At 51.9% G+C, this 16753-nt stretch overlaps 4 protein-coding genes across 4 annotated transcripts; 3 read left to right on the forward strand and 1 right to left on the reverse strand.

Moving 5' to 3' along the window:
• The first annotated feature begins 745 nt into the window (after positions 1-745).
• Positions 746-2365, forward strand: BDV17DRAFT_180868 (60S ribosomal protein uL14). The gene is made up of 5 exons (XM_073754938.1): positions 746-949; positions 1258-1305; positions 1465-1711; positions 1812-1889; positions 1942-2365. Exons 1-5 carry the CDS (start codon positions 933-935, stop codon positions 1972-1974), a joined length of 423 nt encoding a protein of 140 aa, XP_073612394.1. The 5' UTR covers positions 746-932; the 3' UTR covers positions 1975-2365.
• Positions 2366-2400: 35 nt separating this feature from the next.
• BDV17DRAFT_283838 (putative polarized growth protein (Boi2)) lies at positions 2401-7954 on the reverse strand (the record flags this gene model as incomplete). The annotated part of the gene is made up of 7 exons (XM_073760430.1): positions 2401-2461; positions 2566-4080; position 4482; positions 4517-4520; positions 4787-7554; positions 7627-7770; positions 7897-7954. 7 exons carry the CDS (start codon positions 7952-7954, stop codon positions 2401-2403), a joined length of 4551 nt encoding a protein of 1516 aa, XP_073612395.1.
• Positions 7955-9224: 1270 nt separating this feature from the next.
• BDV17DRAFT_283839 (uncharacterized protein) lies at positions 9225-12657 on the forward strand (the record flags this gene model as incomplete). The annotated part of the gene is made up of 9 exons (XM_073760431.1): positions 9225-9486; positions 9939-10672; positions 10708-11090; positions 11145-11230; positions 11383-11477; positions 11575-11733; positions 11806-11869; positions 11930-11998; positions 12122-12657. The coding sequence occupies 9 exons, from the start codon at positions 9225-9227 to the stop codon at positions 12655-12657; spliced, it is 2388 nt and encodes a 795-aa protein (XP_073612396.1).
• A 586-nt stretch (positions 12658-13243) lies between these two features.
• On the forward strand, positions 13244-16654 carry BDV17DRAFT_283840 (MIZ zinc finger domain protein; the record flags this gene model as incomplete). The annotated part of the gene is made up of 2 exons (XM_073760432.1): positions 13244-13558; positions 13634-16654. 2 exons carry the CDS (start codon positions 13244-13246, stop codon positions 16652-16654), a joined length of 3336 nt encoding a protein of 1111 aa, XP_073612397.1.
• Between the last annotated feature and the right edge of the window lie 99 nt (positions 16655-16753).

Here is a 16753-nt window from a genome sequence, read left to right on the forward strand (position 1 = left end):
AGAACATGATGTTCTAATATGGCCTACAATATGACAGCTAGAACACCTTGGCGGAGCGCGTCTTGGCACGCCAGAACTTGATAGTGCAGAACTCGTAGAAGGGCCCCTGTCTGTATTTAGTTCAGTATTCCTCAATACTATAAGGTCTAAACCCTCCTGTACAGTAAGGCCTGGTATAGGAGTTATTTATTACTTAGAACATGCCTTTTTCTGCTTGGTAACCTAGTTAGGGCCGACAGGGTTATACCCAGAGGGGTTATTAGTATAGAGGATTATATTAGCTATTTCTTGCACGTGTAAAGGCTGAGGGGGGACTCCACGCATATCCCTAGATAGAATCTACTTTAGTAAAGCCTCCTCTTGAGTTTCAGATAGTCGGAGGTTATGGTTGCGGCGTTCTGTTTTGAATTCATGGCTGTTGACGCGGTCGCGAAGTGTTCCGTACGGGATATTAAATACAGTTGCTGCAGGATGTATACCGCGAATTTCATTCTTCTTTAAAGCTTGAATTGCAAGTTGGATCCGGCCCTCTTGCTCAATTAAATCTTGACGAGACTTTCTGCGATTTGGTGGCATGGTGGTGAGCTGAAGAGCGACGTGTAGAACAACGCGTGGACTTTGGAGGAGCGGTCGGATGACTGGTGGCGGTCGGATGACCGGTGATTTACGTTAACTATACAGCTGACAAAGGAAGCTCGATGGAGCTGGAGCTGCGCCGCCCTTCCCAAGACGGTAAAGCCTTAGGGCTCGGCATCCACTTAAGTATAGCCAATCAGAGCTCCAGCGCCAAGATTTTGCAAGCACACCCGCACTAAGCGAGAACACTGAGAAACCCAAGTGGAAAGCCATCCAACTCCGTCTCGACCTCTCGTCGCCTCCCTTTTGTCGCCAAACCCGTTATCCGACACCGTTAACGCGAATACATAGCCAAGATGTCTTCCAAGAGAGGGTGAGTTTTTGAATTTGCTTTGGTTGTGCTTTTGCTCTTGCGCTGGGATACTCTACGCCACTACGATTCGGGTCATTCGATTCTTTGGGATGCAGTGCTAGAGACGATATGGGATACGGATCCGAGGAGAGGAAAAAGAAAGGAAAGAGATGAGGAGGGGCTGCATGCTCAGGATACGAGTTCGACAAGCAACCCGATCGCTTTGGTTTTCCGCGCCCGACAGAAGATCTGATACGGATTCGAGATTCGAAATTTGCTTGGGAACATCATACCTTCAAGGATATTTGCTAATCATTTTGCTTCAATAGTCGTGGTGTTGCCGGCAACAAGCTGAAGATGACGCTCGGTCTGCCTTGGTACGTTCCAACCGCCCACCAACCCAATGCAACCCAGAGATTCGGATTCAGATTTCCCCTACATCGAACACCGAAGCCGAATTCCTGAACCCTTTTACCCTCATACCTTGAACTTCGACAATCCGAATAAAAGAACTGGAAAACTGACTTGTGGAATAGCGGCGCCGTCCTCAACTGCTGCGACAACTCCGGTGCCCGTAACCTCTACATCATCTCCGTCAAGGGCACTGGTGCGCGTCTCAACCGTCTCCCCGCTGCCGGTGTCGGTGACATGGTCATGGCCACCGTCAAGAAGGGAAAGCCCGAGCTCCGTAAGAAGGTCATGCCCGCTGTTGTTGTCCGCCAGAGCAAGCCCTGGCGCCGACCTGACGGCATCTACCTCTACTTCGAGGACAATGCCGGTGTGGTACGTTTACAACCCCTCCGACTCCGAATGAATGAGACGAACCCCGCGGGATCGGGTCCGGGTGAATTTGGATGAGCATGCTGTTAACACGGTGCAACAGATCGTCAACGCCAAGGGTGAAATGAAGGGTTCCGCTATTACCGGCCCCGTCGGTAAGGAGGCAGCTGAGCTTTGGCCTGTGAGTTTCTCTCCACGATCATTTACCTCAATTGTGCTAATCTGGTATCTAGCGTATTGCTTCCAACTCCGGTGTTGTCATGTAAACGGGTTTCAACGGGAGAAATGGGATGTATTAGATGAAATACCAGCGGGCTTTTCTTTCAAAAATGACAAAGAACTTGATACTCTTTCCATCCTACATATCTTCTGCGTTTTAGCACGCGTTGTTCAAGGGATAGCATCGCGGTCTAGACTTTGCCCTCGTAGCATGCTCAGTCGACCTTTGTCACTCGGCTCAGTCTTGTATCTTGCCCAGGAAAAGGATGATATATGGCTTGTCATCTTGCTTCAGGATTAAGGAGCAACTAAGCCCGGCCCCATTGCACTTTCCCTCTGAGTTGGAATACCGCGCTACTTTTGGAGGAAGGAGCTTCCAACTTGACGTCTCGGATAATCATTCCAGTCATTCTATACCTCAGGGTAAACCAATATACAAGAAACTGTTTATACATGAATCTCAAAACCATTCTTCAAGAACAACTGATACTGCCAGTTTCACCAGTACCCAACCAATGCCCCATATAGTACATTCTAGTATCACCAACAGTGGACGTCATAGAGGACAAGATATCCGTTATCTCGCCTTCTTATCCCCTCTCACGACTGGGACCGGCCCCTTATCTTTCGCAAACGACCTCAGAGACCCAACGGAGACAAGACCGTACAGCACAGCAACAATTGCAGTGACAATGTCAATCACATGCACAGCCCACCAGATATGCTGCACGCCCGCGGAACACATCGAGACAGCATACTTCCACTCCGCGGAGTGGGCGTCGAACCAGAGAGATAGGAGGCCGGCATTTCCGCCGTACTCGCCCATCATGGAGCGGAGGGTGATTTCGCGGATGGAAGGGGTGGGTTGTTGAGAGGAGTCAGGTGAAAGGTTAGGGTTGTAGCGGGTTGCGTTCCATGTCCAGGGTTGTTGGTCTTCGCCTTCGCCTTCGTCTGTAGCAGTTTCTGAAGATTGTGTCCTGTGTATGGCGTGAACAACATCACATCCTTCATGGTCATGCCCAGTCAAAATAAGCCCGTTCCGACCCCGTCCACCACCCGGTGCGTTGTCATCACCAGTCATACCGAAGATACCCTGCAAGACACCATTCGTGCTAACATGTTCGCTGAGGTGGTTCTGCTCGCGCAGCCCACCGGCCTTGAACCGCTGACTCTCATCTGCATCGTCAGCATCAAAAAAGGTAAAGTACGGCCCGTCCACGCAGACGCCGTCGGCCTTGTGCAACGGGAGATGGGTGAGGAGGAGGGTGAACGTCGTCCTGTCTTCGACCGGATATGATCGGTGCGAGATGACATCGTTAATGTAGGCGTAGCCGTGGCCCTGGACGTCCTGCGAGAAAGGCGGTCCGTCCAGCGTCAGGCTGTTCAGGTTGATGAGGTGCAGTGTTGGCGTTAGCTCTTTTTTTCCTTTCGCCCCATCTACCTTGACAGGTGGGTGCTGGAAACGAATATCCCAATTCGCATGGCCAAAGACCTCTTCGAAACGCTCAATGCGCCGCTCACTCGCATCCCCCGAATAACCCACATCATGGTTCCCCACAATATTGATAATCCGGTGCGCCCATGAGGACGGAGAGGGTAACTCATCTAATCCCTCCCCTCCTTCTGCCGAAGCATATCCCTTCTCCCCCATCCTCGTGATCTCATCTTCTACCCTCTTGCCGCCGGAAAACACACGCGTCCAATACCGCTCCCCCCTCCACGCAAACTCCTCATCACTAACCCACTGACTCCCAATGAGGTCTCCCAGAACCGTAACATGCGTAGGCCGCGTCCACCAATGCAGCGTGCGGTATATATGCGCGAGGTAATAGTCATTCCCCAACAAATCGAGCCGTTTCCGCGTGGCCGCGAATGCGCGTGGGAGGTCACGGTTCACGAGGCTCCGCAGGGCATCCTCGATAGTCCGCCATACATCGGGATGGAAGGGGGACGGCGCAGTTTGTATTGAAGAGAGGGTATCTTCCCAGTGTCTGCGGAGCCGAGACCGCAGACGGTATTCGGGGCGGGGGAGGGAGGTGTCGCCCTCTAGCTGGGGGTCTGCTAGGACGAGGAGGCGGAAGATTGCTGCTTCGGGGTCGACGGTGGACTCTGATTGCGGGGTTAGGTGTTGGCGGAGGGTGTGAAGAAACGCGCTGGGGTTGTTTGCGGCATTGGGGAGGTCATTGTGTGTAGGGAGAGGATATGCGCAGCCGGAGAAGACGGGGTAGAGGTAGAGGTAGACGGTTGTGGTGAGGGCGAGCGGGAGGAGGCCAATTAGGAGGCGGGAGAGGATCCAGCGGAGGGACATCGAGTTGACGGCATAGATGATAGGGGTATGGATATTATGTTAGGCTTTCATGTTCATCAATTATTCTTGGATAATGAAAAGGGGAAGATATAAACAAGCTTGACTTCGCGACAGGTTTAATTCTGTTGGCGGCTCGGCGCGGGGAGAGTGCAGATCTTCCATACACCAGGAATTATAAACTATGAACCACAAGATAGAGTGCTTGAGTACAATAAGGAAATAGCGATTAGACTAGCTAGTTATTACACTATATAATATCGCATACACTGATCCAGTCTTACATTCCTCGCTGCATTCGTGACAGTCCAACAACTTCCAAATCATCATCCGATGTCTCATCAAAATCCAATCACTCCAAGGAAACCCATGTCAGATTATAAAAAAGGATGATGCTGACCGTTGAAACACGTTCCGAAACAGGGGTATATCACATTAACGCCAGGGGTAGAGCAATAGGGCCAAAACATAAGATATAAAGGTGATTAGAGAATGTAATGTAGGAAGGAAAGAACAGCAGTCTTCGGTCACGTCAATCATTGAGAGGTGCGAACCGTGTCTGGTAGCAGAGTTGACGGGCCGGTATCAAGGTCGCCCAGGGGATTAGACGGATTCGAGGGGTTTGACGGGCGTTCAGGTTCCCCAATATCAACAGGCGATTCAACTTGGTTGATGTCGAGACCTTGAATCATCAATCCCGTCACTTCTTCGTCCTCTGCGGCATCCTCTGCGGCAGCATCTTCGACAGCAACGTCTTCAACCAATGTCTCTTCCGTCGATGCCGGAGCTTCAGTCATCAGAGCCGGGGGTCGCTGGTTCGTCAGTTGCGCCTCCTTGAGACTGATGGTCCTCTGTTTGTTTGTGGTTTCAACCGGAAGCTGGATGTCTCGATCAATGGTCGCCTTCATCAACGCGGCCATCCACAGGCGGCCGTCCTTGACGCTATCAACCTGGAAATAATGGACGGCGGGTTTTGTGAACTGCACCGTACGGTTCCCTTTGGGCGGGACGAGTTTGAAGAAAAACGGGCCTTCCTTGTCTCCCCGCTTCGATTCCGACGTCGAGCCGTTTTCCGAAGCCGAGCCGTTGCCGGTCTGGATGCTGCCTGCCGGCGATGTGGGCGAAACCGTAGCGCCAGTAATCGTTGCGTGCAGAGCAATTATGGGGTCATTGTCGGCCCGGAGAACTCGATGAGAGGTTATGTCAATCAAGCCACGCTCTTCCGTATCGTTCTCGGAGTAATAGTACGAAAGACGACGACCACGCAAGACAAAAAGGCGGGGTTTCCAGGTCGTCATTAGGTTTGACGACCGCTTCTTCATCCAGCCTGAGTATTCACAGCCATCCATCTGCTCCTGTGGCGATTTCTTCTCCAGACCCCGCCTGTAAGCACTAGTGTCCTTCTTCGACTTCACACCGGCCTTGACAGAGGGTCGGGCTCGTGGCATTGATATGCCGGCTTCCCCGGCCTTTCCAGAGCCGTCAGTGCTATGTCTTTCAGAACTTTTCGATGTCGAAGGTGTAGTCGACCCCGTTCGAGCAGAGGCCGGATCAGTATCATTGATAGGGGACGCAGGGACGACAGAGGTATCGACAGCCTTGCTAGCCGTATCGGCAGACGTGCGGAGGCCAACAGCACGTCGAAATTTTGGCCCGGCGTTCTTGAATTGCTGTAGCGACTGCGGGGCCGAGCGCGCAGAGTCAGAATCGGGTTTTCCAGCCTTTGGACCAAACGAGAAAATTCCGCCACCAGATCCCTTAGATCCGGCGCTGCGAGGCGTTTGCTGGGAGGAAATCCGAGTGCTCAGACTGCGCAGTCGTCCCTTGGTAGGTATGGGATATGTAGTCCCCGCATTCAGGTCATTTGGAGGGGTATCGATGATCGAGTCTACGCTGCTGATCCGTGAGTGTCTCCGATTGGCCTCAGCGTGGCTCGACTGCATGGAGTGAGCGCTGCCGGCCACCGATCCTCGCTTCTGGAGCACTCTGCGCGACGCTCGAGAGTCCACCTCCGGTCCTGAGAAATATCCGCGGTCCAAATCATCAGTCACGGCCGAGTCCACTCCGTTGGCGTTCTGAGAGCCAATACTGGAAGCGCCTAAAGAGGTTCCAGGACGGGGAGTTGCCCGCTGTGCAGCGAGTGATGTAGACATGGTCCAGCCGCGGTCAAAGGATGCCTTCTTGCCATGGGACGTTCCAATGTGTGGAGAGGAGTGAGGAGTTGCGTCCAACGACGAATGGCGTCTTTGATGATTGATCTCTCTAATAGAGGCGGCGGACGGTCGGCGAGTATGGTCCATGAACGGAACAGATGGCGTCTGAGGAGTGATTGGTGAACTTGATTCGCTCTGCATGTTGTTGCTGACCAGTCGCGGATGCTGAGTGGTGCCACTGAATGAGCCTCTATAGTTCGGTACCCTGGGGCGCAGCGGTCCTGTTTGACCAGCACGGCTCGCAGAGCGTTCTTCAGATGTTGTCGAAAAGTTGGCAACCGAGCCGCGGGCAGTTGAAGACTGTTGCTCTCTAAATCCTTTGATGTCTTCTTGAAATGCTTTGATTTTATGCCATGTTTTCAGCCGCCGTCCCATCACTCCGAAATCAAATTCCTTCATCATGATGAAATCCTGATTCATGTCCAGAAGCACATCTCCCGTAATCTCCTGCTCTTCAAAAATATCACAGTGCTTATCTTCAATCTCCAACTGACGCAGGTGTTTCACAGTCTCTGAAATGCTCCATCTCCGTACGTCTTCCTCGGAAGGCTGATTACCTTCCTCCTCGTCGGTCTCATGGCCATTAATATAAGACAACCTGTGATCCAGATGGCTGCTGTATTCACTTGCAGAGTCGTTGATCGTTTTTTGGTCAGCGGACGGCTTCACACTGTGTCGTGGAGTACTCAGGTCCGTAATGTGCTCGTCAATCACGCTCAGGGTCTCATTCATGACTGGGCTATCTTGACCATTCATATTGGGGTCTAGCGTCTGACGGATAGATTGCGCGATATCGCCTGCTATTTTGGTGCTGCTCGGCAAAGGGGAAGAGCTGGACCGATTTTGTTGCTGCTGCTGCGTGGGCGCGAGGAGGGAAGGGTTCATCTCGCTCTGCGCGTTAGCACCCCGAAGATTGGTCATGCTAGTGTGTCGAGAAGCTTGCGGGGTGGAATCGTCGACCACGGGTGTTGAAACAAGGTCGCCGGCATCTGGTGTGGGAATTTCTTGGGCGGTCGTTCGTTGCTCAGGTCCATCGGACTTGAGCGCATCTGGTTCTGGGCCATCGGTCCGAGGTCGCACAAGGATATTGGGTGCTTTGGTGGTATAAACTAAGGGGTTGAGACACCCATGTCAGCGAGAGCCGCGCCTTGGTAAAACAGATTATTGAGCGGATCACGCACCCCCTGGAAAGAGACCGGTCGTTGCTGTCTTCACATCCTTGCCTAAATACCACCCATCGCCGAAACCATCATCCAGCTCTACCAACTCGATTTTTTCGCCCTTTCGCAGCGTAAGTTCATCCTCCGAGCGCGCATCGAAGTCGTCTACAAATCAAATTGGCATGTGTCAGTCATGATGTGAGACAATAGAGGGGGCAGAGGAGGCCGAGGCGCGGAGGGTGAGAGTGGGGTGGAGGCTCGATTTGCGACCGGCGAAAACGAGGAACTCACGAACAACGAGGAGAATGTCTCCAGGACTAAACGCACGAGGCGCAGATGAGAGAACCATGGTGCTCAGCCCGAGGAGAGCCCAGGGAATGCAGCTCGGGGGTCGAAGACAGCGAGGACAGAGGAGAAGAAAGGGAGACGCGAGTGAATTCTCGGACGACTTGATAGAATAATGTCGGAATAATTAATATAAGAGCGGGATCAGCGCAGCGCGTCACCTCCGCTCTCTGGCAAAGCAAGGCCCTCGAGCACGAAATTACCTTGGATAAAGATAGTAGAAGTAATTGAATGAATGAATGTAGAGAAGAATGGACTTCCAGGGTCTCGAAGTGGGGGGAAAGGGCAGATAGACTGGATTGAGTCTGGAATGATGCTTAATCAAATGGTTCGCTGGGGGGTGGTCGAGGCCCGGACCAGACTTCCGGTGGCCAGGAAGGTGGAAGGGAGCAGGCAAGAGCAGCAAGAGCAGCAGGAGCAGGGCAGGAACTGGCGGACTGCAGGCTCTGACTTTGCCCATATAAGAGGGGAAAGTAGAGAGGAATTTGGAAAAGCCCTGGTAAAGCTGAAGTGTCAATGCCGAAGTGTGTGATTGGAGCCAGCATCACTTTACAATTGGCGCCCCTACGTAGCCGAGCAGGTCAAACTAAGCATAATAGACATAGTAAGCTGCTCAACGCATGTCCGCTCTATAAACAGATACTCTATCCTCCGCTGGACAATATAGTGTTACTAGTGAGACTGGATGAAAACGTCTCACTGCACGAAGGGATTGTACACATCACGTGACCGCCTTCAACGTCTGCAGTGCCCTTTGTTGACTTTTCTATTTTTACCTTCCAATGTTAAATACTGAGCACAGGCGTTGGCAAGCTGAGGAACTTTTTAGCTCATAGACCGGGTAGCAATTGACGGGTAATGTCTACTGGGTATGGTGGGCGGAGGTCCAGGATCAACACTCTGTATAGAGCTGCAGTATATATTCTTACCCTGCCGGGATCGACACACATATTATGATCACAATGATACACAAACTCACGGCCAAATACAAGCCAATAAACCTTAATCACTAGAATTCTAAAGATAATCAACCAACAACGATAAGAAAGGGGGATTTCACCTAGCTACTCTCGTAGGGCAGGAACCACTGAGTTTCCTACTAGCTGTTACCGGTAAGTACCCAGCCACGACGGCAATCCCACGTGACTAATATTGGAAAGAAATGACTACCTTTCCTCTAAACCTGTCAGAGCTGCTTCAGATAGATTGCGCCGCTGTCAAGTCCATACTTCTTGTGGCCTGTATAAGCCAATGGAGCTTATCTAAAACGTGCGATGCCTCCCCTGAATGCTAACGTGTACTGCCCCCTCTGTAGAGTCATCCTCCTACCTGGCCGCTACCCGCATGGTGACCATCCAGCTCCAGAGACCAATGCCCACCCCTGGTACGCAGAAGTTCGAGGCCTTTACTCAGACCCCGCTCGCAATATCGCCGTAAAAGGGCTGGGGATAGTGCGCTTACGACACAGGCTTTATGCACCACTAGACAGCAACCTATCCTACGCCTACGTAGACGCAGAGACGCTGCACGAACGGGGTATTTGTCATTTATCAGATCGTGCCCTTGCTGCCATGCCTTCCATAAGTCGTGTTGGAAATTACTTCTCGCCAGACTCGGCCATGGGCCGGACGACTCTCTGCGGCCATTGCAGAGTCAGTCTTCCACCAGCTTCATCATAACCCCTGCACTGATGCCTTTATATTCAAGTTCGGACATGACTATTAGGGTGCTGCTCATATGCACAAGTCTAGCTGGCGACCAATGGTGACCCCCGGACTCACACTTCTACGCGGATCCATGGGCCATTTCTTCCACCTTCGATTGAAGGTGCAACGCATTATGAGGTGGGAAGGACATATGTTACCTCACAAAGAAGCATGTCCATGGTAGGAACTAAGCATCGCAACGAACAGCACACCTGGGCCGAGACCCTTGTGGACCCGATGGCCACAGGCGTTTACCCTCATCTACCGATTACAGGAAACTAGAACGGTACGAGTATCCCACTATCGGTAATCGGCTATCGCTTGAGCTACTGTTCGAAATCTTCTCATATCTGTCCTTTGATGAGCTCCAAAATATCAGGTTGGTATGCCGTGATCTAGCCCTACTTGCAGCTGTCGAGACGCGTCCGCATTCATACTGGCGAAGTAGGTTTCTTCTCGGCCAGGAAGCCGAATTTCTCTTCCCCTGTCTCACCGATCTACAGGACCGGTTTGAGCTCTATCTCGAGACTAGGGCATCACTCAAAAGAGGACTTCTGCCCTTGATCAACCGGGAGAGAGTTCGACAATTATTGGAGCCTATTGCTGCTCTTGTCGAACAAGAGACTATTTTTCGAGACGGCCCATTTGGATCGGCCTTTAGCCCCCTGCAGCAGCAAAGCTGCTATTTTCATAGCCCCAAAGAGCAGCTTCAGGCCATGAAAGTACTTGGCTCATTCCCCGGGCAGCTAGCCTCTATCAGCGCAGACAGCCCCTTGATTGAGGGTTGTCGGGTACTCCATTACAGGGCTCAATCGTTGGCACCCTTCGATCGACAGCATGAACGTCGAATAGGCGTTTCAATTGTTCAGATTGGAGCGCGCAGATTTATATTAGGAATAAACCTTCATACGTTGGGCGGCTGCAACATCGCCTGTCTAGTCGGATATCACATCCCTTCTCCTGCGAAGTGGATCAAGATACCCTCCAACTCCGATGCGAATGTGAAAGAAATCTGCGTGGGGTTCTGCTCTGAGGGCTAAGAGGAATCAAGCTTGAGTGTACAGATTTGAACTCCTCAGGCTGGGTTGGTGAGAACCATGGCACGGACATTGGTATTGGAACCCTTAGCATGCCAGAGGGAACATATGGGCACCATTTGCTCGCAGGTCTAGTTCGATCCAAGATCGTTTCAATGAGTATCAGCCAGCTGGTCGACCATGCTGTGGATTCCCCAAAGGCTGCGTCTCAAGACGTGATGAGTCCGTCTTCTGTACGATCCCGTCTATGGATATCGCCGGCCCCATTACAGGATGGGTTGAGATTGAGTACTCTCTCGCTTCCTTGGCCTCCCCAGAATTTTCTGCCACTGACCGACATTGACTTCGGTGGCCCAGGAGGCTTGCTTCTCGTTTATTGGAAAGACTTACATTCTATGTGACGCCCGGTCTCCACCCAATAATCGGGATCGAAACAGCCTACTCACACGAGAGGTCTCTACTCTTTTGGCTTGAACGGCGGCTGCGGGATCTCCTATTTTATCAATGGACCAAAATGGGAGCGCATCAATCCAATTAGTTTTATACAACGCATTCTAGGCAGGCACTCGCCGCCCAGCCTGTGCGGCTTGCAGATTTCTTCTACTCATCCCCACTCACCCTCGAGCATCTCAAGAAAAAGCTAAAAAGGGATTAGACCTCAACGAACTATGGGCGAACTATATCGCCAGCCCCTCTTTATCATCGAGTTCAACAAGAAGCTACTGAGCTGATACAGAGCTTGCCGGACAGTCACACTATCACGGGGCTTGTCGCCGTTGAGTCGGTAAGTAGTAGTTCTTATACGGTGTTTGGATTAGCTGAAGCTTCAGCCTGACCCGACGCAGGAAGACAAATTCGGCTTCACCTAAATCGGTATCCAGTCCCAACAACGTGATAATAAACAGCCCATACTACCGGATACGTTGGATCACGGATGCCATCAAACGTCATATGATCAACTCGAATATGGCCAAAAGCGCTCGTATTCCATCAGCAGCAAGATTACCGGTAACTGCCAGACGTACGCATCGCTCAAGAATGTGCGGAGGATACAAGCGTCTACGGGGACGCAAAACTGATCCAGATCCTCTGCTCACATTTCCGGGCTAAAGCTCGAATATCATAATCATCCAAGCCCCGGTGTTGTAGGGCAGTGGATGATTGAGCTTGGCGGTAGTATAGAGATGTCTCAGGATGAGGAAGTGTAGTCATTGAGTATCTGGCTCACCTCGACAGGCCTGCCTTCGTCTGGTATGAAATCAAGTCAAGTAGCTGCCATACACATCGAAACATCGTATGCTCGTAGTGTTGTTTCGTTCTTCCGGACTTAAACTCATCGTCCAACGAGCTGCGTTACCAATATAATGGCAACCACCTTGAAAAACTGACAGCTATCTCGTGGATAACGGATAATGAATATGACCGAAGCTGTCACCTCCACAGACCGCAACCGGCGCAGGCAGATAACGGTCCCACAACAATGGTCTTCCCTTGACCATGGACGAAAGCTTTATCTTGAAATACCAACAGACAACGGCTTCAAAGATGTCATCGTCACAGCCGAGGCATACTTCCAAGACATGGCTATAGTCGAACTGAGTTTCGTCTATAGATCCGGCACTTGCTCAAGCATAGGTGACTCTGACAATAGCAGCACGCGCCAGATGGTTCATTTCGTACAGAATGACCGGATCGTTGGCTTGTCGACCGTGGGCAGAGCACACGACCTTTTGAAAACCGGGTTTGAGATCGAACGTGATGGGCGACTCCTGAATAAGCCGCTTGTCATTGACTCACCTTCTGAGGCGGCCGCTATTGCAAGGTTTGACTGGCGTTATGTGTGGTGTAGAGACGAAGCGGCCGCGGAAACCTATGAGCAGCTATCAACGTACAACAGGATATACACAGCCCCAAGGGAGTCGAGACTCGCTGGTATTTATGTCGGCTGCCAGGGGTTCCACTGAGTCGGAGCTTTGTATGAGCCTGAGGTGTCCCAATAGGCGAAGGCTTGTAGGAATGTGCTTGTCATATAGCGTATGGTGACTGGAGTATTAACTGTTAGATGGGACAAAGTGAATAGAAACTGACCTTAACCGTAAATGTTATTGTGTAGAACGCCGAAAAACGACTATAGATATATAATTAGCTTTTACTGTTGAATCATGGAATTTTTTAGAATAAGATCCAGGGGTACAGAGTCACTGTGGCATGGCTTCCTGCATGTTGCCCTTCACCTGCTGGAAGTGAATATCTCAATGACCACCCCATTTCAGCACTGCATATTCAGCAGAAAATTCCAAAAGAAATAAAGTACCTTGAGCCCAACCACTCAGCCAGCTATTTATTTCTCCCTTTTGTTTCTTTCTCCAAACCAGTTTTGCAGTCTAAGTTTGTTCACCGACTTCACGCAGACCGAAAGAGGCAACCCAGGCGCAAGGCTTCCCTGGCTTCCCTGTCGCAATCAAACAGACTGATTGGCAGCAAACATTTGTCCTGCAGTCCTCCGTCGTCTGCCTCGCTATCGTCCAAACTGCCCTTCAAGATGCCAGGATGACTTCGCACCTGCCAAACAATGTCAGCAATACTCCCCCGCGTCGCAACAGCCGCCTGGGGGCACTGGGCGTCGAACTGACCAGCTCGAACTCCACCGCCAACCTTTTTCTGGGCGCTGCTCGGAGATCGTGGATGTCCACCGGCACCGAGATCCTCAATCAACCCCAGCACAGCAGGAACCAGAACCCCTCCATCCAAACGCTCGTGTCCAGCTCGTCCACGCCCTCTGCTGCTCGCCCTCCCCCTCCTCCTTCTCCTCGTGCCGATTCTCCTGCCGTTGCTCGCCCAACATCATCCGCTTCCACGCCGCCGGTGGCCGCGGTCTCGTCGGCTTCCCCGACGCGTCCGACAGGCATGCGAAATCCTTCTTCATTCCATCCGGAGCAGAATTCCACCTCATTCCGCCCTAACCAGAGTCCGGTCACCTCGTCTGCCCCCGCGGCCCCTTGGAATGTTGGCCCGCATCGTCCTCAGATCTCGCCCACCTCCAATACGCCACCTTCTTTAACACGCTCCCCCGCCTCTTATTCTCAAGCTCTACCTACAACCGCCGAAGCTCAGTTGTATCAGCAGAAGCAGCAGTTACAGGCGCACCTAGAACAGCAGTCGGCCTCTTCACTACCTTCACCCGACCCCACCATTCCACCTCGATCGCGCACCAGTCCTATAAGTGCAATTGAGAGATATGGACCGCCCATCGCCAGTCCCCCTACGACTGCGTTCCCGTCACCTCCCCTTCAACAAGTTCCTACGAATACTCTGAATCAACCACGGCCTAATGCCTCCATGGTAGGTCCCTTCCCTGTTTCCCAGTCTCTGCCAAACAACCAACAAGGAAAACCCCAGTCAGCTCATCGAGAAAATGCTCGCGCTGCTCCATATACACTCGATGTTCAGTCAAACTCGTCCCATATTTTGCCTAGCTCTGCGCACGCCCGAGTAACGTCATATCGAGAGACAAATGGCGCCTTCCAAGTATTGCCGACCGACGATTCCGGTCCAGTTCTTACACGTGAATTCTTTAAGCGGGCAAAATACACCGTTGACCACTGCATAGCGAGGACGGTGCAATTAACGCCCATGTCAGAGGCGGTGGAGATTCCACGGCTTCACCTCCTAGGCTATGCTTGTCAAGAACGAGATCTTGTGTATTTAGCCCTCCACCAGGTGTATTGCCTGAGCAGCCTGCGCGAAGCTGATCTTCGAGGCGACGACATTCGATTCACTGATAAGCATCTACAGGGTTTGGAAGTTGTGCGGAATCTTTTGGTGGACAACAGCCGAGCCTCAGAGGGTTTCTTGAGTTGGTGTGTCAATTTCCCTCAGCCAATGTCCGAGCTGCTCAAAGACCATTTCTACCAGCAGGCCCTAGATGGCGTTCGACGTCTCTTGGCTTGCTTTGTGGATTGCTGGATTGGGTTCGAAAACACAGTGAAAATGAAGAACCATCCGCCTCTAGTGGAAGATATGGTTCGCTCACTCAACGTCGTGTCGGTTGTGTTGCAGTACAATATCTTCCTATGTCTATGTCGCCGGATCCCGAGCGCCAGAGTCGAAGGTCAGCTGCAAGAAATTTTCATCCAAGATCTTGATTACTTCAAACGCAGCCTCATCGTTAGCATCCCTGCTGTACAGCGAGCTCGCGAAAACGAAGAAATTGTGCGGCGGTACCACCGTGTTCTCAGCGCGATGCAGGGCAATGGCGGAGGGTCCTACGGGATTTCCCCCCCTGTCAAGGGTGTAGCAGGCTCGAGCCAGTCAATATCGGCTCCTGGGCCTGCAACGATTGCATCGAACGCGCAGAACTCTGCACGTTATGTACCCCCTTATGTGCAGCCGCGTTCTGGTGTGCAGGGTATGAATGGTGTAGTTCCCGCAGCGATCAGAAGTCCTGTCACCGTGCCATCAAGCAGCCCTCGGGATCCAACTTCGACAGTATCGACACAACGACGTGGCGCAGAGTTGCAGGCGAGTTCGCTGCCGGTGACTGGCAATATCCCATCCCCAGTCGTGCAGGCTGCACCTCAGCTTATGACACGCCCTGGTATGTCTCCGGGCCAGTTTGCTCAGCAACCTCAACAGTTAGTGTCACAGAGCGCGGGACCTATTCAACACCCAGGCCATATGGCGCATATGCTAGCAGGCCGCAGAGGCCCGCACCCTAACCCGCAATATGCCACAATACAGCAACCACAGCATCAGCAACGCCGCGTTACGTCGTTCCTTCCACCAGCCGGCTTGCCTCCCGTGATAAACACAAGACCAGATCCCAATCGATCTGCAATTCACCAGGCTAACCTTCGCGACCCGGTCAATCACTTCTTCATCAGCGAAGGAGGAGAGAAGCAACAATCAGAGTTATTGCCGCTTTTGACCTCTTTTGCTGTGGGACCACAAGTTCTCCGCCAGCCAAACCGTTCCTTCAAATGGAGGTTGACATTGTCCGAGAAAGAAATGAAAAATTGCGCCTCTTACGAGGAAGAAGAAACGGGAAAGCGGATGCTTCGCACCGTAGTGAATGGCAACCAAATCTATCGACTGAGGTGTATCAAGGTTCAACAATCAATCCTCGAGTTAGGCGAGCATTCTTGGTGTGTTGCCGAGACCACATGGCCTACCGCAATCTACATGCAGGTCAATGGCAACGATCTCCGTCCGCGCCGCAAAATGCACAACACTAGGGATCTCCCGCTAGATATCACGCCGTACCTCCAGAAAGACACGAATTATATTCAGATTGGCTTCATCCTGGGACAGGCTGAACAAAAGGACTTTACCTACGCCATGGCTCTAGAAATAATCACGTTCTGCACTCTCGCCATTGGGAAATCCCTCGCCCAATCCCTGCCAGCCGCCGAGTCGCAAAAGCGCATATGTGGAAGGCTTACACGCAAGCCGGACGATGAGGACGATGAGCTGAGTATCGTGAGCGATGATCTCAAGATCAACCTCGTCGATCCATACACCGCCCGCCTATTCAATGTGCCTGTTCGCGGCGCCCATTGTGAACACACAGAGTGCTTTGACCACGAGACATTCCTGCAGACCCGTGTTCTCAAATTTGGCACCCAGTCAGCTGTAGAAGCAGACTGGAGATGTCCCATTTGCCGTCAAGATGCTCGCCCTCAGAAGCTCGTCGTCGACGAATTTCTCGCCAATGTACGCAGAGAGCTGGGACGCACGAACCGGTGTGAAGGCGCCCGCTCCCTAGTCATCAAAGCGGACGGGTCTTGGAACGTAAAGCACGACGAAGACTGCCCGTCTTCCGAACAACCATCCAGCCCCGCTGCAAAACGCAAACCAAGCATTCTGGAGAACGAAGTCGCTCAACGGCCAAAGCTCGACAGCTCACGCTCTACGGCAGACGCAGCACCAAATCAGTCTTCGTCGGTCGTCATCTTAGACTGAAAAAAAGCATATTTGCTATCCCTGCATATTTTATTTTTCCATTTATCTACATTCGTATTCTGTTTTTCTCTCCGAGTCCTCTTTTCGGTCAACTTCACC

This window comes from Aspergillus undulatus (assembly GCF_047715775.1).
Source record: "Aspergillus undulatus strain CBS 261.88 unplaced genomic scaffold BDV17scaffold_52, whole genome shotgun sequence".
Taxonomy (NCBI): Eukaryota; Fungi; Ascomycota; class Eurotiomycetes; order Eurotiales; family Aspergillaceae; genus Aspergillus; species Aspergillus undulatus.